The sequence below is a fragment of the Pungitius pungitius genome, chromosome 13, assembly GCF_949316345.1.
Source record: "Pungitius pungitius chromosome 13, fPunPun2.1, whole genome shotgun sequence".
NCBI classification, from domain to species: Eukaryota; Metazoa; Chordata; class Actinopteri; order Perciformes; family Gasterosteidae; genus Pungitius; species Pungitius pungitius.
In genome coordinates this window covers 10,515,165-10,535,205 of record NC_084912.1, presented here as the reverse complement: position 1 = coordinate 10,535,205, position 20,041 = coordinate 10,515,165, and the positions used below count along the sequence as shown (strand labels likewise).

Genomic DNA, 20,041 nt, shown 5'->3' with positions numbered 1-20,041 from the left:
TGCCTCGAAAGGCGAACACTTCCATTAATGCCTCAGCTCTGCCAACACAGAGATTGCCTCCTTTAATAGAACAGCATGCCCAGTGGAATATTTAGATGTAATAACCAGAGCCGATATCTATTCATGACTCTTATTAAGGCACAAGAGCAGCACTCATGACTGCTGACCACAGTGAAACCGCCGCGTGTAGGGCTCCATGCCCCCCCCCCCCCCACCCAGATATTTATAGTCTTACTACCAGAGGAGCAAGTAAGGTGAACATCTGGCAGGTTTCCTCTTCAGTTTTTAGGTTTTGAGTCAACTTCAGCTGAGGCGGAGGTGAGGTGTTGCCGCGTGTATTCCCAAATCAGCAGGGCAGCGCTCACGTGCACGTTGAGTGAGCGGGTGACTCCTTGTTGAGGGATCTCCACACACACGTCAAACATTTGAAGTAAATTGGCAGGAATACCTTCACGTTCATTGCTGGAAGAAGGGAAAAGAAAATCAACATACATAGTGGGCCAAAGCAACATTTTTAAGGCTACAAATGGATTTGTAAGGTTTAGTACAAGTATTTTTCCGACTAAGACACTTAGAGCTGAGTTAGTGGTGGGGAGGCTCTTTCATCTTTTTTAAAGGAATAATTAGAGATTAGTTTCAGATGATTACAAGATGTTAATTAGTTAACTGGTGGGCCTATTTTCTTATCTTTAGTCTTTCACTCATGTTCAGTCTTAATGCTAAGGGGTAGACAAGAGAGGAGTATTGATATTTTCATACTAAATAAAAAATTAGACTTTTCAAAAATTATTTTTAATTCTATTTTTAGTGTCAAAGAGCAATTCAAAACTGTATACTTTGACGCAGACACTAAGGGGTAATTTGGTGTTGGGTGAGTCCACAGAGGATCACACGCAGTCAGAAAGCCTGATCTGATGAGCTACATCCACAGTGAGATAACAGCAGTGCGATGAGAGACTGTCACACTGTACCAGGGACAGGACAGCTGTGAGAGCACTCGAGATGCAGCGCGCAGGAGGGTCGGCGGTGGGGGGAGCGGGGGCGTAGGGGTGGGGGGGGGTTAAGCTAACAGCACGCCTCACACCTCTGTGACTCAACAGGGTAAAACAAAACAGGACACCTACACCGATGTGATCAATATTAATGTCTCCTTTCGCTGCCAGGCCAGCTGCACGCAGCTGTAGTGCACATTTAGAACATAAGAGTGAATCACGCTGCTGTCACAGAGTGAAACAGCTCGTAATTACAGTCACCTTCACTTCCGAGTAGCTAGAAAATGGTTTAATAAATCTCTTTTTAGTCTCCCAACTGATGAAAGCCACAAGGGAGCGTCGCAACTCAAAGCACACTGCTGTCATCGCACGGCTCGCACCGGTTTGTATGTCCCTGTGTTCTCCTCCTCGGGGAGAACCAATTACAGTCCAGCCTGCCTCGACACGTACGCCGCGGAGAGGAGAGGCTCAGGGCGCACCGGGGAGAGAGGGCATTTAATAGCTCCGTCAGCTCACACCTCAACCTAAACGAAAGCCACTAAGGCCACGGGAACACAGCCTGTATTTATGCTGATTTAGTGGATTTTACGGACCCGCATTGATGAAACAATTTGTGTCCACGTCGAACAGCTGAAATACTGCAAAGGAAATATTGTTGATCTGCAGCAACAGTTGGTTGGGGCTTGAAGTGCGGAGGCGGCTTGTACATGACCCCAGTCTAAGCTCCTATGTGGTAACATTCGTTGTTAGCAGACCCAAAGCTTAGAAAGCATACATACCCCAAAAGCAACAGGGTCTTCTCAGGGAACCGGTAGTCCTGGAGGCTCTGACTGTTGGCCGTCTGCTCCACTCCAACAATGCAGTAGCCTTCACTCTTCTTTAGCTGCAGGAAGTCAGTGAGCTCCATTGGCTTCACCTAAGAATCAGATCCAGTTTCTTATCTCAGAGATGACTTAAAACGCATGAACATCAGGGTATCAGCAACCGAGAAGACTTTTTCCTGGCCCTTTGCATCGCAGCAGTTATTGTACAAAAGACAGAAAGCTCAAAATGGAGGCCTGAAGAGTGCAGCTTGAGAGTCAGCAGCATTGAGAACCCACCACTTCCAAATGAGAAAGATGGCTCCCAAACAAACGTTAATGCATTTTAAATGAACATAACTCTGATCACGACCAAGGCACTAAGCCCGATATGTTAATTTAGTCATTGAAACCATAACGTAATATAGATTTTTTTCAAGAAAGCCATCAGGGCCACCACAGCATGCGGCTTCAGCATCGAGGTGTTCTATCCGCTGGGTGCTCTCAACATTGATTATGACTTAGCTCATTTTAACCCTAAGCTCACCTGATCAAAACCCCATATTATCAATTCACCAGCCCACTACGGAGTAGACATCATGATCATGATTGTTTGATGCACTCTACCTCTAACAGAGGAAGCCACAGCTCAGATGAGACGCTCAGGGACTGAAAGTGTTTGTCACTGACATGGCGGAGGCTGTCCAGAACCAGAGTGCTGGCACCGAAGATCTCACAGGTCCTGCACAGACCTGACGAGACAAAAAATAAACAAATGAGTGGGAGACCCATCGAAATATCAGCTGGAAAATGTGGTTGAAAATCATGCCATGTGACAGCTCAAAGTACAAAGGGGATGTGTTTTTTTTTATTTTTTACATAAGCTGTGAAAAAAGCGCAGCAGTCTATCATCATGGGAACAGAGATATAAAAGGGTGCATCTGTAATGGCAACTGACGCAGCAATTTCAAGTAAAACATTTACAGAATGGCCAAGCTACTGTGCTTACATCATCCAGTATCAATATTGGTTTTGAAAATGGGTCTTTTCCTCTATAAACAGATTCTGATTGATTCAGCCCCTTATCGTCGGAGACAAAAGCAAAGGAACATAAAATAAGAGTGTCTGTGATTAAAGCTGGGCATTCCCTCTCTAAACTGAGCAATTCCCGATAAGAGGGCTAAAGTGACTCTGGCAGCTGTGTTTGACCTCTTTTCCCAGATCATCGTGGTTAAACAAAAGCCTGGAACGTTAGTTCTTCACAATATTACACAAACCACAGAGAGACTACATGTTCCAGATGAAGAAGAAGTGAAGCGGTGCTGCTGACCTCCTAGATTAGTGGGCTTGTCGATAAGCGAGGCTACCACCAGCAGGGCGCCGTGCAGTTTGCCCAGTCGAGCAGCCCGCTGTTGTGGGACCAGCTGAAGTTCGGGCTCCTGCTCCTGAATCCCTAACCTCCAGGGCGTGATCTTCTTCTGCACCTCGGCCCAGCGTTCCTCCTTATTCTGCTCGCCTGGAGGGATACAACAATCGGAGATGGGGTGAGATTCCGGTTCGTGCCCCATCAAGTAGTCCCTGCTGCTTGTAAATGGGGCTACTGCACCTTTGTCTTGCTGGATCCAGTCTCCAGGCTGCAGCTGGCTCAGGTCAGGAGCCGGGTTTCTCAGAGGAAAAGATGCACTTTCAGAGAAACACAACAGTTTCTCAAACTTCCACGGTGGAATCCACTCATCATCAGTCATCTCTGACAGACTGGGGAAGGTATAGAATATGGTCTAAAAGAGGAAAACACAGAAGACAAGTTGTATTAATGTAAATTACTTGGCTTCATTTGTTCAGCAGAAACATACTAACAAACCTCCACACTGTAATCACTGATAGGATCGAAGGCCCCAAAGAAGAAGTGGTCCTGAATCCTTGTCCAGTTCTTGTTGGCGTTTCTAAAACGGTGAGAGAACAAATACACACAAAAATAAATACATCAACACACGTCTGCATCCTTTTTCATGGCTGTAGCTGTTCCGCTCTGACCCGGTGCTCTGCATGGCCTCGGCCTGGTTCAGGCAGGCCTTGATCACAGTGGACATTCCTCTCAACCCGTCGGCTCCTTCCTCTGCCTGGGTCCCAGCCAAGCTCCAGACCCTCTTCAGGGCCAGCAAGGCATACAGACGCACGCTGAAGTTGTGGTTGAAACACCACTGCAGGATGATGTCCAGTGCTTTACGCAAATGCACAGCCTTTAACAAACAGGGAGAACGTCTCGTAGATGTGACGCAAAGAGAATATTGTCTGAGCGGAGGAAAAACATCAAAGGCTTCACCTTGTCCTTGAGATTAGGAATGATGACATTGAAATGTACCAGGACTGACAAGAAGGTGCAGATGCTCGTCTTGGTCTTGTCATGATCCTGTGCAGGAAAAAAAGAATAGAACTGAATAATTAAACGAATTCCCTCATGATGCAGTATTTTCTGGTTGGCAGGTAACCAGAGAGGGAACTCACCCGGGTGAAACAGGCCCAGAAGCTGTCAATGTGATGTGGATAGCGGACGAGGATCAGAATCATCATCCATTCAATCAGGTATTTGACTGAGGCATGGTTGCTGCAGAATGCAGCTTCAAACACACAGTTCAGCACAGTGGCGACAAACTCCTTCACAAAAACAACCAACCACACACAGTCAGTATCTAAATGGTTATTTCCTGTGTGATTCTATGAGTGAAATTGTCTTACCTCTCGGAGTTTGGGCAGCAGCAGCAGCAGCGATTGCCACACTCTGTTTTTGACACGATGTTGCAGGGAGTTGCTATAGTAACGCACTTTTGACTTTGATATGTTATTATCCTAGAGGGATGAGGTGGGGTGAAGCAGATAATGGAAAATGGGTAAAGCGTTACGAAATCAGCTGCGTTTGATACAAAAAGTGCAAATCAAAATACCATGTAGAAAAATAAGTATTTGTTGCAATAAATGAACATTGAGAAAGGTTGAGATAGTTTAGGGTCAGAATATGAAATGTGATATCTGGAAACTATTCTTAGATGAAGACAAATCAAGGGAAAGGGACATAAATCCTTGAGATGTAGTAACTGAGTGGTCTTGTTCATTGACTTTCATTCATTTTCAAATGAACTGTTCCAAGCAAAGAGAAAAACTGCTGTGATATAACAGCATAAAGGCTTATGAGTGATTTTGCATACATTTGCTGTATCATGCTATATTTGATATCAGGAAGCAACTAACACTAATAAATGACACTATCCAAGATAGCCCACCTTTTTTAACAAATCCATCACTAGTTCCTCCATCAGTCTTTCATGCTGCAGATCAGAGGAATCCAAGCGGCTGAGGAAAGCTAGCACACATGTGCGGGGCAACTGGTCATCCCTGTTATCACTAGAAAAGACAAATTAAAGCGTGAAAACATTTACACACCAAAAGAGACCTCTAGTGGCACCAACTTGTATCACAGCCATAAAGAGGAGCACAAAAGACTTCATAGATAACTGCAGGTCACCTTGTCACTGCAACATTGGCAGCACACTCTTCACCAAGTCGCTCCACATATGTTTGGACATCCTGGATAAGCCTTTGAAACAGACTTTAAAAAGTTAAAAATCGCAGAAAAACTCAAACATATCTCACAGTAAGCTGTTTTGAGTTTACCGTTGATCTCTCCTGAACACTGGTCCGAAAACACACGCCTCAGTGAGTACGTTGATGTGGCTGAAAACGGTAGAAAACACAGCGGCGTTGCTGCCGCCGTCCGTGGGCAGCCACGTCTGACAGCAGTGTTGAAGCAGCACACCGAGCACGCCGCTCTTCGACTGAGACAGCTCCATCAACTCAGTGGCAATCTAAAAAAAAAAAAAATGCATGTATTAAGGGTACAGAAAATGCATTGTTGACAGTGCACCGCACTTCCCTTTCAAGTCAGCGAGCAGGATCTCAATCACCTGTTTCAAGGCGGCCAGAAGTGTCGGCGCGGACGTGTCCGTCAGCTGCAGCAGTTTCCGGTGGAAGGCCATGGAGACGAAGCCTTTGAGGGCCGGCCAGAAGTCCAGGGCGTTGGTGCTCAGCCCCTGCACCAGCTCCCAGGTCAGAGTCACGGCCTCCACACACAAGGCCTCCTCGTGAAGCAGCAACTGGGAACAAAACATCCCAAAACACTTCATAGGAAGCACACTCATGTCAATGCTATGACCGCAAGCAATTCCTTCTTATGCACTCTTTGAATTGCTTAAATTTGACCGAAATGTAATTTCAAGACTCACTTGTGGCAGCACTGTCTCCATAAAGGTGAGCACGGGCAGCACCAGGCCACTGGGCAGCAGAGCCAAGGCCTCCACACCGCAGCTCACAGCGGCCTTAAGAGTAGCCCAGTGGTTGGAAATCACTACAGACTCAGGAACCCCGAAAGCTTTTATCAGGAAGCTCAGACAAATCCACTGGTCCCGCAGAAAATTGGCGGCTACGCGTCCCCAGTCCTGTAGCAGGCCCCCCTGCACTCCTGCATCACTACCAAAAACAATAAAGCACCGGATCATGCAGGTCTTCGGTTTATTTATCATACATTTCAAGACTGAGTACTCAAAGCAGACTTTCACTGACCCCAAATCGTCTCCTATTTTTGGTTTTTGCAGTCGTTTATTCAAGTTCCCCAAACTTTGGCAGGAAGACGACACCAGAGTGTAGAAGTAGTCATTCAGTGACTTCAAAGCAGAAAGGGTCTCCGATTGCATGCCAATCACTTCTTGCTCCACGAGACCACATACGGTAGCCAGGGACGCCATAGCAACCGCCCTAGCCACCTGGTTTGCCACGGAGGGGATCTGGCGACGGGAAACCATGTGTGATACACAACCAAATGGATGAATGATGATATTTCAGCCTGAGCTTTGCACCTGCTGGTTTGGTTCCTGCAGCACCTTGAGGCTGCACTTGATGAGTTTAGGGAAATAGGTCTGCTGGGTTTTACTGTGGTGCTGTGGTGTGGATTTGTACAGGACCACCATCTGTCTCAGCACACACAGATACAGTTCGGCCCGCTCCACATCGAAGGGCTGTATAGAAAAAAGTACACATGAGAGCTAGCCACCGGGGCTACGTGTGCTAATTGAAGTCTTCTCGATAGACTTGTCGTTCACCTCTTGCATCTCTCCGAGGAGCCGCCTCAAAATGAACTCATGGATTGGATCGGCAAGTTTATAGATTAGCCTCTCCATGGCAACCATCACATCATCCACTGTGAAAAGTAAAAGGGGAAGAGTCGTATGTCACTCAATATAGGAACCATTACGGGAAATACTATAGGCACACAGCTACGAAGATGTTTACATTATGCACATAAAGTGCCCTGAGGCTGTTGGCAGAAGTAAGGAAGGATATCCATTTCTTAGTGCCAATATGTGTTCTTGTGGCGTTATTATAGTTTATTCATCTGACCATCAGAATTTCTGAAAGCTAGCTGGACTAAACTATATTAGGGTCTTTTTGAAAAATTCTGGAAATACTGCAGACTGTATATTTTGGACGGAAAAAGATAGGAACAGAGTAAACCCATGGTGAAATACTAAAGCTAAGGATAAAGGACAAATCTTGTGACACAAATTCATCAATTCCCAAAATGGTGTTCCTGACGTCTTTTGTTGTGTTGGAAAACACACAAAACTTTTCAATGCAAGAAAAATATTTCACTTATCTTGGGAGATGTTTACAAAGACAGTGTGATGTATTTGCACAAATAGTGCAGACGGTGAACACGAGTACGGAGCAGAGGTGTAACGACTTGTTCATTGCATGAAAGCAGCTATGCATCTATTGTTGCTACTGCTTTTTGCCTTTAATACACACCTCGCTCCTCCCCAACACGCTCACAGCTTGGTGCGCCTCCGAGCTGGAACAGGCGCAGCAGGAGCTGCAGGCTCTTGTCGCTCTTACGCAGTGGCAGGTAGATATTGGTGCTGACTCTGCTCAAGGTGTCCAGCAGCGGAGACAGCAGTGCCTCCAAAGTGGTACCGATCTTGTCTCCGGGTTGATTCCGCTCCATGTCCACACACAGGAGCATGGCCCGGGTCAACTTATCGGCCTCCCTGGAGTCCGGTACCCTCTCGGTGTGACCTGAGTAGCAGTGGGAATGAACTATACACTGGTAGAATGCTTCACTTGATCAACGACAGTCTCACTTCAGGCTTACCCGCGCTAGCCGGGACTCGGAGATAAGAGTGCATCTCGCTTTGGACGTAGCCTCTTACGGTTTCTTTCTGCGGGGCATCACCAGTGGAATCTCCATCCGTAATCCTGGGCTTGAAACTGCCCTCATTGTCCAACAGCCAGGAACACAACTGCAGCAATGTCACAAATGTGTAGCGTAAGATTTAGTCCATCACACAACTTCCCAAAAATCTCATCTTAACACGGTGGAATGTTTAATCAAATATCTCCAACACATCGTACCTGATTCCAAATCTGCGTCCCTCTAGAAAGTGACTCGTCTGGACGAAAATGCACCAGGAAACTAAAAACATCGTCGAGGGTCACTGCGCTCTGAAATTAGAATATTCAATTACGCAGTTCACTAACTTTAATCCTGTGTTTGAAAGCACAAAATAAAAAACACCTGAAAATGTGAGATGAAAGCCCCACGGTGAGTTAGTGTTTGGGTCTTTGCTGGGACTGTTGGAGGATGTAATGAAACCTGACATTTGGATGTAATGAAACCTGACAATGATGAATTTTGTGGTTGTTACCGTTCAGCATATTTCTGTAGAGGTTTAGAGGAATGTACAACCACTGACCCTGTGGGGTTTCCTTTAGGCCTACCGTTTTTACATTACACTTTGAATTAAAAACTGAGAAACACAGGAAATCCTGATGATTGGTAAGATGTAAATTAAAATGTTGGCCCGATAAAGGACTTGAATTAAGCGCCAAAAAAACCACACACTGTATAAATTGTATAATAAGGTGTTTCAGATATTTCAGAAGTCAAATACACCCATATTTATTTCCTACCACGTCTATGAGACAGAGGGCGCTGTTCAGCAAGAAGCACTGGGTGGCCCCTCGCAGCAGGACCTGATGAGTGATCACAGTGCAGCACAGCACCTCCCTGTAAAACACAGGAGATGACATGAGCTTCCATATGAAGCACAACGAGCCACCAGACGCCGTCTGTGTGAGTGGATCCGCGATGAGGTACCTGAGGGCGGCGAGCCCCTCGACCCCCAGCAGCGGACCTGGAGGCAGCTTGGAGAGAGCTTGTGAGAGGAAGAGCAGCGGTGCCGCACACCAGTGCTTAGAGCACAGCTGCCGAATCATCTGCAGCAGTATTCGGCCTACGAAGCAAATACAAACGGCCGTTCAGGTGTCAGAGCTCCGTTAACATGTATTCTTTTGACGTCTGATTTCCTGTACCTCTATGCGCAGACGGTAAACTGGTGAAGAACGTGATCATGAAGACCTGCAGTTTAGCCCCAAGCTCAGGACAATCTCCTACGCTCTGCCCAACTGACCTAGAGGTGCACAGAAGGTGGGTTAATGTGGCCTGGTGCAGAAAAACGAGTGTAATATATTAACATTATCACACAGAAATCTCTCCTTCTTTACGGTCTTGGTTGATATGAAACCCTCACTTGTGAAAGAGCGAAGTTTCGGACAGAACATCCATAAAAGGGCCAGCGATGAACTGAGGAGCAAAGCAACAGGGAAGTTTGCCCTTTGAAGGATTTCCGTGACATTGAATTAATGTGTGAAACACATCGAGTGGATTATGTGTGAGCCTGTACCTGAGAAAAGGCCAACGCGAAGGCTGGCTGCCGGAGGACCTGCAGCTCGAGCAGATGACACACTCCCTCCCTCATCAGGGATTTATTCTCGCTGTGGAACATCCGCTGGTACACACACAGCAGCCAGGATGGGTGGAAGAAGACTTGACCCACAGCTGTGACATGGACAGGGCACCGATGAAGCAGGGGTCACTTCACATAACAGGTTCTTTCTATCAGCCTTTTCTATCGTTTTTAGCTTTAACAAAGCCAGAAAATGTCTGAAACAAACATGTGCTTTGCAAGAGAAAGCTGTAAAACAAATCTAGAACAAGTATTTCATATTATCCCTAAAATCTAGTGTTACCTTGGCCCTCATTTACTGTTGTTTGGATCAACGTGTCTATTCTGTTAAGAACTGGCCGGACCACGTGGATCTACATGGGGAAACAAAACACAATCAAGATGAAAAATCTGCCTCTTGCTGATGAACTGGTAGCTAGCCAACAGCCATGTGCTTCCCCACCTGGTTCTCCTCCAGGGTCTCCATCACCAGTGCGTAGTCCTCCCAGAACTCTCTCAGCAGCTTACTCCTGCTCGGTTCCCATTTGAACAAGATGTCATCTGCTGCTTAAAAACAATGAATAAAAAACGTGAGAAAAAACAACAACACAAACAACACGTGGGAACTTAAATTTGTCACAGGGACAGCCAATCACAGCGAGACACCTTCCTCCGATGGAGAGAGGGGGCAGTCCAGCCCCTCCTCCTCTGACAGGGCCACGCACATCTTGAGCAGGTACAACGCCCTCTTTCGTGACACGCTGTCCCTGTGCGTCAGTCCGTCCTGAATCATCCTCCAGAACTGGACGGACAGACGAGGGTCGACCTCGCGGCGGGGGGAGGAGGAGGAGAAGAAGGAAGAGGAGGGGAGGCTGTGGGGCTTCAGCAGGTGCTCCGACAGGGCGGTCAAACAGAGCAGTGTCCGCTCCGCGACCACGTGTGTGCGGTCAGCGCGGTGCCAGCTGCACATGTCCTCCAGGACCAGCTTGAGGACGCGGGTTAAGATCGCGCCGCCGCAGCAGTCGAGCACAGTCAAGAGAAGCCGGACTATGATCCTGGACACCATCGCATCGGGCAGCGTTTTGATGCAGGACAAGGCGGACGACAAGGTGATGAGCGTCAGCTGTTCGTCCGCCGCCAGAGAAGGGACGAGGGCGGCCATGGCTTCGCTGGCCACCTCCGCACTGAGTCGCCACGGACCGGGCACGCCTTCCTCCTCCTCCTCCTCCTCCTCCGCCTCCGCCTCCGCCTGCTGGAGCGACGGCAGGACCGAGAGAGCTACTCGCCCCGGCGCCGCCCGGTCACACAGCGGGACGCAGACACCCAGCAGTCTGCAGGCGGCGGCGGTGCTCTCCCTGCGCCGCGTGCCTTCGCCGGCTTCCGCCGATATCTTGGAGAGAAGAGGTAGACAGCGGGTCCACACCACCGAGTCCACTTGAGCAATTATAGATCTCCTTTTCGCTGCTGAACAGCGAGTAGTGTCCGACTCTGCCAGAATTGGTCCCAGTCCTTCCATGAAAGCTGTCAGCGCCTCCACTCGCTCGGTCCCCGGCCACGAGTCACTCGGCCAGGTCAGAGACTCGAACAAAAGGTGGAAGTCAGGGGAGCTGGACAAGACCGCGTTGACTAAAACGGAATTCATTGTGAAGCTAGCTGGCAGGAGCTAAGCGAGCTAAAATACCCGGTGACCGGCTTCTTTTGCACTGCCCATGGGCGACACGTTTTTTCAACGCGGAATGTAAACTTCCGCAAACGTCAAACTCTCGCGAGAAGTGAGTTGAAAGTTGAAAAGTCCAATTTAAGCGTAACATGAATCACTTATGACAACGTGACTACACATTTAGTGGAACATTTATTTTCACCATCATAATACAACTTAATTGTGTTTTTCTGACCGTTCATACATACTGGCATTGGAAGAAAGTGTTGATGGACTTAATTGTTCAGACTGCATATTTATAGGCTTAAGACGTCAGTTATTTTGCATACCAATTATTATTTACCAAACAGTGGAAGACAATGTCTGAAAAAGTAGACAAGGTGGTTTGTCTGGGAGTTACCTAATACAAAAATACTGTAGATTCATTATAAACCTAATTATAGAAAAATAGTGTGCTACAAATAATACTTTTCTCATGTAATAACATTACCAGCCGGATTTTCCACACCAGCAACTAGACTGCTGATACAGATTAATAGGAAAAGCATGACCGAGCACACTATACAAAAATAGAGTATATTAAAAAATATATTTTTTTAAAAACAAAATGCAAGAGAACAAACATCAGCACAGTGCTTTTAAACTTTCCCCTGAATAAAACAAGGAAATAATCAAAGACAATGTCAAAATGTCTTAACAGAAAACGTTTTGCCGCCGACATCAAACCTGTTCAGAATGAAACATTTGAATAGCATGGACTTATAAAATATAGTACATAATAAGAAATTATAAAATAGTGCAAGTAGTATGTACACAATATACAACATTAATAAATATGCTCCATTTATCAATTGAAATCTTGCTGAATTCGAGCTGTTCTCTAATACACACCGTTTCTATTGAAGAATCACGAGGTGTGTCATTTTCAATAATGTCTCTCTGCAATTTTTAAAAACACACACGTCGCGTGTTATCCCCACACAAACGATTCATGTGTTGGCAACCTACACGTTAACCCGCACTGTGAATGAATGAAGAGGAGGCGTAGCGGTGGACAGCGGGCAGTTGGGAGTATTCAAAGTAGGAATTCCAGGAACTGTTGGTCACCTAACATGACCAGAGAGAGGCAGTTGCTAGACCTGCGGCCATAGAAGGAAGGTTTGGCTTGACGGTGCAAAAGAGGGTCATAGCCTTGCTCAACGGGGGTCTTTGTGTATGTTGAGGCATCCGGGAGGCCAAAGGTAGAGCTGAGGGAGGAGTCGGGTGGCTGCGTCGTCCCCAGGGAAGCCGGGGGGGGAAACAGACGTACGTCATCTAGGCTTTGACTGTGACGCTCCACGCAAACCTGCGCCCTAGATTTTAACATAAAAGCTAATGCGATGCATCCGAGACATCCAGAGATGGAAGAGAAAGTCAATGGAAAGAAGACAGATGTCCAACCTGTTTTAAAGTATCCTTGTTACGTAATTTTCCGAGGTCTTCATCACTGTCTGGGGGACATGCTTTGTTTTCTGCAGAGACCAAAAGATTTGCTTGTTAAAACAAATAAAATCTATATTTATATATTATGTCTGCACCATGTCATTATCAAATGATTCATACCCGATGAGAGAGTCTCTGAGGAGAGTTCTGAACAATCCACCGACACTCCATCCAGAAGATCCGCCAACTGGAACATCTCATCGGGATAGTCCACCAGGACCCCCGGTGGACTTCCAATATCACTTTTGATGTCTGGGAAAAACGTTTTAGAAATCAAGATTGGGGAAATTCTGATACCATCTCTTTTCTGTAGTGGCCATATATGCATTTAAGATCACAATAACATGAACCAAGAAATCCAATCCTCTCACCTTCCTCTTGCCACCCCTCGTCTTCTATTGGAGCCTTGCGGCCGGTGTGAAACCCAGAGGTGCGGGCGCTGCCGCGGCTGGCCGCGGAGCCGAAACGACTCTGCGCTTGCCGTTGACCTTCCTCCTCCATGGAGGCCATCTCGGTGGAGAGGCTGTGTTGACGGGCATCCGCTTCAATCCCAGAGCTGCTGGTGGAGTGTCGGGACAGACCAGGGCTGCTCTCGCTGCCGGGGGGGTCCATGTCCAGGTCATCGCTAATGTAGGACTCTCTGTAACGCTTTTTATCTAAAATCAACAAAAACCCTTATTCATTTTTTTGGAAAATTGCAACATAAATTATGTAATTTAACTGAGGCTATTTGTTAAGAAGCTGCCAATAAAATGTTAGACATAATATTTGGTAACCCTTTAAGGGTTGTTTAAAAATTCCTCACGGCATATCTGGTGAGGCTACTATATTTACACACCAGAACACTTATTTTCAAAAGGGTGACCGAATCCTTATGCTTTCTTTTTGATGGAACAACTTTCTTTTACAAAGTCCTGCATTAAACTTTCAGTGCCTTCAAGTGGCCACCAGCCAAACGTTGATTATCCCCCGATACTAATCATGTCCGTGTATTGCCCCTCCTTCCTCACCTTCGCCCTCCTCCAGCTGGCGTATGTGTTTGAGGGCAGGCTGGAGGCTGAGGTAGAGGCGATGGCTGCTGCTCAGGTGCAGGAGGAGGTGGCGAGAGCGAAACGATGACCCGGTGTAGTAAACCAGCTTCCTGGCTGACGGCAAGCCATCTGGCTGGATCTCGAATTTCTTACCCTGAATGAGACACTCTGTTATCCCGAGTGTACATAGCCAACGCCCATTAAATAATGATCACAACATACATTGAGCAGAGAATGGAATTGAGATGTGTGGTTACCAGGAAGGTGAGACGTCCCACATTTGACCAGGGGAAGTTGTACAGCATCTGTCGCACATTGTTTACCTCCTATGAACACAAAACACACACAATTGAAATTAACAGCTAAACTCAGCTTTTGTGCTTGAACAACACGGGACGTCTACGGGGAAGTATTTTGAAAGGAATGATCAATAATCAATTGTCTTCTTGCTCAAAGGAACCATCTGGACTTGGTGAAGAGGCTACTGGCTTCTCCAGATAACTCACGCTCTGTTGGCTCTTTAATCAGCCAGGCCTGGAGCCCTAATCCCCCCCAGATGGCCCGTGATGGACAGATCAAACAACCGACTGGCACGGCAGACTACTCGTATCTCCTGGTGCGTTGCTGTTGGTGGCGATCCCACACATTCTTCACACGTCCAGTCAGAAGACCAGCGTTTGAGCAGACGCAGATTCACCCTTAAATACGCACGTGCTATACATCTATGACACACTCGCACAGGCACATACCTGATAAACTTGCATTCCTCGTAGGGTCAGACCGAGTAATGCCGTTCCTTTCTCTGCCTTTTTGTCCTGGACAAATGAATGATAAGATGTCAGAGAGGTATGTGAGACATTCTGATAAGATAGCTGCACCACAAACTTGAGCCCGTCTCCTACTTCAACGGGCTGCTGCCAACAACAAATCAAAAGTGATGACTGAACCCTACACACCAGAGGGGTCAGCCTTCCAAATATCACTCAGTAGAGGAGTAATCTTGTGATGGGGAGGACAGTAAACTGAATGTAACGACATAACTGCACCAAAGTCATTTGTCCAGCAAAGCTCAAATCAAGCCAAACTCATATTTAATTTGGAAAAGACATTACTTTTGTCACAGGAAAATAATGCGTCTGGAATGTCTGCAGATAAAGAATGTGTTGAAATCCAATTCCGCTACCCACCAGCCTTAATAAAGCAACATTTCTCATTTTAAGAACAGCCTGCACCTTCTGCAGTCTGTAAAACGTGACGGGCACGTCCTCCAGTCGACAGGCCTCCTTGATGAAGAGCAGCATGGCTTCCCGAGTAGACATGCCCCACAGATCCTGATGCACCTTGGGCCCATGGCAGAGAAGGTAGTCCACGCCACGCTTAGCTACAATCTACACCAGGACAAAAGAGTCAGACATTGGCACTGTAAAATAGTACATCGCAATAAGGATGAGTGCATTATAATTTTAGTTGTTTTTTTCTTTTTAAACATTTAAATACTTGCACCTACCCAAGGGGGAAAGTACTCCTTGGGTTCAAAGTAAGAAGTGACCTCCACACCCTCCCTAGGCAGAGGGTGGTCACCGAGATTGGCCTGCAGGGCGTAACCTGCCAGCTGGAAGTACACCTCCTCCTGCTGACGGCATTCAGAGCGCAGCACCCGCTCCCGCAGGTCGGAGTAGTAGAGATGCCGTGCCTTACGTTCACTGGTACCGCACAGCAAAAAGAGAGAGGGAGGCACGCAAAGTTAGACAGAAGACGAAGATGGACGAACGCGCAGGCTTATCGAGTAGTCAGGAAGATGCACGTAGCGCGTGTAGAAAAAGGACGCACCTAAAGAGTCGACCGTTTTCTACGTAGTACTGCACTTTGAGGCAGAGCACCAGAGGCAACGGTCTCTTCAGTAGTCCCTGTGAAAAGGACAGACAGGTTAGAGAAAGTCCGCGTGCATCTTTTTGTCATGCTAAATGAAAAAGAAGTCGGTGCATGTAGGCCACAGAGCGGCGCCTCCCAATTAACGGATGTTTAACCGTTTGGACAGTGAGTCGAATATGCTCCATTATTTTACTCCATCCAAATGTTCTCCCCCTTTGCCTTACCTTTCCAAAATCCTGCATCCATTCCTTCGGGAAGTACTTGGTGATTTTCTCCTCCAAGTCTAAAAAGATGTGCTCATTGTCTGGGAGGATAAAAAGACAACGAGGAAACCAGCCGACAGTTAGGAAGCAAACAAGACCACGATGTAACCAAGCGGAAAATGGGCTCAACAAAGGAATTCATTGGCCTAAAAGAGAAAAGCCCTGGTTCTTTCCTTTGTTAATGAGGCTACTAGGAGGCAAACGACGACAATGCTACTTTTAATGCATTTATTTTCTGATTTCAGTTGAAGCATGGCAGGGCAGACCACACACTGCTAGCATTCTCAAAATGTGTGGACGGCTGGGATGATGAAAAAAGCACAGCTTTAGTTTTGATAATTAGCTTTTTATCCTTCCATTTAATTTCTATTTGAGTCGAGGGGCTCAGAATGACGATGAATCCCTTTGCTGGGAATAAGGATGTTGTATCACTCTCAGCCGGGTTCCAATGAGTCATGACATGGGCATTTATTCTTTTCTTTTTGTTGGATCCACCTTATCTCCTTTGTTCAACTTTGCGTAGCCAAATGGCGTTTGCCGAGCTGTTTCACAACTCATTCCACTAAACATCCACCGGTCCTTTCAGCGTACTCTGACTCACTGCGGCTCCTTCACCCTCCGTCCTTCATGGAAGTCTCGAGTGTTTTGTCAGCCGGCCTGTGTCATGACTAGCTCCCCAACCTCCACCCCCCCTTTCCTCTTCTCATCATCCACCCGGCCCTCCCCTCAGTGAAGAGGAGGAATGCAAGAGTGCATTCCAGGCTTAATGAAGTTAATATTGCAGGAATCCAGGCCCAAGTGATCGCTGAACCAACACCACAAAAGCAAAAAAGTTTTCCCGTTCGGGTGGAGCCACAATGGATTACCGAGGCATTTCAGCGTATTTGTGAAAACAAAAAGAAACCCAGAGCAATCTAGAGTGCAGCAAAGCCCTGCAGTTAATCGGCGTAATCCAAACACGATGCCCTTGTTTCCAACCTGACCGACTGACTGAGGGAACGTGGCGTGCGTGCATAAAACCGATCAACGACCCGCTCAGTACCGCCTCGTACTCCAGCGCAAACGCTCCAATCGAGTTCGGCGGATGGGGGGGTGGGGGTGGGGGGTGGGTAAAAAGGATTCAACTTACCCCTCACCACCGTGAGGCCAAAAAAGTGCAGCACTTTGATTCCAAGACGCTCCGCCACTCGATTAAAAACATCCTGTCCCGACGTCTTAGGCTGGAAAGCATAGAAAGACAAAGACGTGGGCTTTCAATACGCATTCTCAAACTATGTACTGCAGTCAAGAATAGTTTTACAAAGATAAAGAGAATGTTGAACATCGGTTATGACCATCTCTTGGTGATAGCCAAGAGGACAGCTGGAGACATCCACAACACCCACCCCGAAGGTGATGTCCAGCTGGTCTTTGTTGGGGAGGAGGACACAAATGGTTCTCTCCTGCTTCATCGAGTTGGACATGATGGCCGAGGTACTTTCTCTCTGTTGAAATTCCTCCGTCTCCTCCTGCTTCCTCTGTCCGTCGCCGTTTTATCTGCTCCAGGGAAGCTCGCCCATATTGCGCCTGAGAAGACGGATGACATCAGAGTGAGGTAAGCGCAGTAGAACAAAGGAGCGACTATTTGAATTGTGCAGAAACAAATTTGTTCTGATGTAGGTTCTGTGTTGTAACAGGTAACCTTCTGTAAAAATGCATTAATCTGCCAACACTGAATCAAATACATTATTATATGTATTTGAAACAAAAAAGGAAGAAAAAAAAAAACACATCTGGACCTAAATGATCATTCAACTAAAAATGTGATGCTGAAGATAGCAAAACAAAGACAGTCTACTTGCAACCAAGACTCATCTGAAGCTAACTGTGGTGACCTCAAGCCCCAAGCGGCATGAGACTCATCTGATTAACGTAAATCAGGTTAATTACTGCCGCGCCCACTCTGATCCCCTTAAATCCTGCTCTTGACAATAAGCAGTGAGAAAGGCAGAAGGGAGAAAAACAAAAAAATGAACCGGGACTGAAGCGATCCATAACTCGGACAAACTAACTTCTGTTCCCTGGCAACATACTGCATCAAACTTTCTATGACTGTAGCAAATATGTTTGCATAGGTTTTACACACGTTTGTTGAGATAAATAAAAGAAAAAAGGTGAAGGCAGTGTGTGAAGGCAGTGTGTGAAACTAGTTGTAGGATCTACTTAGAGCATTACGTTACGTTTTGGGCACGGAGAGCAAATTATTTGTCGTGCCAGATATGATTACGGACAAGTTCAAACACATCTTCACTCACTGTGTGTCAGTGCAAACCGTCAGGAGACAACCTGAAATACCGGTAGCCTGAATGTCTCACCTATTTGGAAGTCAAACTATAGTGTACATTTACACTGATAATGTAGCACAAGGTAAAGAACAGGCTCAAATATAAATCATTCTTACAGTATTCTTTTTAAACCCAATCTAGTTTTTGAGGGCTTCTTAAACTTAATGTACACCCTTTCATATGCACATGAAATAGAGTTATACGTATATGCATCATTAAAGATGACTTATACCATATATTTGTATTGTAATGAGACGGAACAGACAGAAGGAGCAACAAAACAAAAGAAGTAAGAAAGCTGGGCCTGAGTGAAAATTTCAATAAGGACACTTGGACCTTTCTACTTGCAATCCACACTTCAATGCAATATGAATTTACCTGAGGAGGAATTGAAACAAACCCAAAACAAACAATAAACTAGTTATCAATGGATCGGTTGATGACGCTGCCTTATTACCGGTACAACCAATATATGCATGAAACATTGAAGCAGTACCAACCTTAAATCGGCCAAACACAAAGTAAACTACGCTTAGTCTTCATATAGCCTCCTCACCCCCTTCCCTTGGCTCCCCATCCCGGAGCCGACCGGGAGGAAACCTGGCATCACACGAGAGAAGCCATCTGTGTGTCATCATCACAATCCCCGCTGCACGGTGACCCCCACGGCCCGCCGCAACGGGACCGAGTAAGAACGGGCTCACCCTCCCAAAGAGAAGAGGACCACCGCCTCGATGTGACTTACTCACCCCGCAGCAGGAGGCAGGAAGGTCAGCCACATTCACAGCTTCCAAACAACACACACTTGTTCTTTTTTTAAGAAACTAGAAGCCGAAGTGCAAAACGCCCCGTTGCCGGTGAACTCTGGTTTAAGCGTCGGTGTGCTTAAACGTTACTTCATTAAACATATGTGTACATTATAAACACAGCATAAACAGAGCAGGAGAGGCGCATTTAAGTCACATGTAACGTTTCCAAAGTCCGCGGCACGGCTCTAACGCATCAAGTGCACCTCGAACCAACGTCACTCCGTTGACGCCGGTTCCCTTCACGTTAACCAGCGACGGAGCGGCCCGTGACTCACCGTCACATCACACGAGGCGAAGGGGCTCAAGTGTTCGGGAGCAGGTCGTCGTGCTCGTTCCGACTAGAAATCCACGTTTCCTTTGCCGAACAAAACGATGACAGAAGTTTCAGGAGGACGCCAGTTTCTCCCGCTGCGTGTTGCAGCCCAACTTCTCCTCCAACCCCGGAGCAGCCCCAGCGGCTGGGCCGTACCACTACGGCATGTGGTAGGGATCGCTCTGTAGACACTCCTGCTGTAAAATGGTGTTAGTAAAATAATGCTACGTGTAATATTTAGTTACGTGGTAATTCAGTGAATGACAATAGAAATACTTCTGTATACATCAATTAAAAATAAAAAAATACATTTTCTACGCCGATCCCGGCAGCCACGTCCCCTATCTTTAGTTGGTTTAGCGATCTCGTTTTAATTAAAGTCCCAGGCAACGCACTTGTTTGGGACCTCTGCTGTTGCTTTGAGCAGGCTTCATGTTCGTCACGTTTTCGTTGAACATTGGCATGTGCTTAATTTGTAAAAATGTGCTTGCACCAATACCTCGGTGTCTCTGTGCTTCCAATAAGCTTCACTTGAAGTGGATGAAGTAATCGCTGGTAGTCTAACCCCTTTGTTATGGCGCTTCTCATAAGGAATGCGACCTTTTTATGCTGCTTTATCTTGTTTGACGTTGGATTAAAGTGATTAAGAATATTTCTCAGGGA

General features: G+C 46.6%; 2 protein-coding genes across 3 annotated transcripts; both read right to left on the bottom strand.

Moving 5' to 3' along the window:
* Nucleotides 1-234: 234 nt before the first annotated feature.
* tarbp1 (TAR (HIV-1) RNA binding protein 1) lies at nucleotides 235-11,391 on the bottom strand. Of its 2 annotated transcripts, none has more exons than XM_037465148.2 (29): nucleotides 10,291-11,391; nucleotides 10,088-10,191; nucleotides 9,929-9,998; nucleotides 9,583-9,737; nucleotides 9,430-9,482; nucleotides 9,212-9,309; nucleotides 8,997-9,132; nucleotides 8,810-8,906; nucleotides 8,252-8,341; nucleotides 7,992-8,139; nucleotides 7,649-7,915; nucleotides 6,943-7,040; nucleotides 6,700-6,858; nucleotides 6,407-6,627; nucleotides 6,070-6,313; nucleotides 5,752-5,940; nucleotides 5,462-5,652; nucleotides 5,313-5,384; nucleotides 5,071-5,191; nucleotides 4,529-4,639; nucleotides 4,298-4,447; nucleotides 4,116-4,202; nucleotides 3,827-4,032; nucleotides 3,654-3,735; nucleotides 3,399-3,570; nucleotides 3,123-3,308; nucleotides 2,420-2,544; nucleotides 1,772-1,908; nucleotides 235-462 (listed from the first exon to the last, which is right to left on the bottom strand). In XM_037465148.2, exons 1-29 carry the CDS (start codon nucleotides 11,264-11,266, stop codon nucleotides 279-281), a joined length of 4,929 nt encoding a protein of 1,642 aa, XP_037321045.2. In that variant the 5' UTR covers nucleotides 11,267-11,391; the 3' UTR covers nucleotides 235-278. The 2 variants fall into 2 exon arrangements, with proteins under 2 accessions (XP_037321045.2, XP_062422564.1); XM_062566580.1 differs by having other exon boundaries at nucleotides 10,088-10,188.
* A 72-nt stretch (nucleotides 11,392-11,463) lies between these two features.
* Nucleotides 11,464-19,541, bottom strand: zgc:172136 (uncharacterized protein LOC566376 homolog). The gene is made up of 14 exons (XM_037465154.2): nucleotides 19,341-19,541; nucleotides 17,318-17,498; nucleotides 17,062-17,152; nucleotides 15,894-15,973; nucleotides 15,628-15,704; nucleotides 15,305-15,500; nucleotides 15,030-15,185; nucleotides 14,547-14,612; nucleotides 14,055-14,123; nucleotides 13,777-13,951; nucleotides 13,138-13,422; nucleotides 12,887-13,018; nucleotides 12,725-12,795; nucleotides 11,464-12,650 (listed from the first exon to the last, which is right to left on the bottom strand). The coding sequence occupies exons 2-14, from the start codon at nucleotides 17,393-17,395 to the stop codon at nucleotides 12,360-12,362; spliced, it is 1,767 nt and encodes a 588-aa protein (XP_037321051.2). The 5' UTR covers nucleotides 17,396-17,498; nucleotides 19,341-19,541; the 3' UTR covers nucleotides 11,464-12,359.
* Between the last annotated feature and the right edge of the window lie 500 nt (nucleotides 19,542-20,041).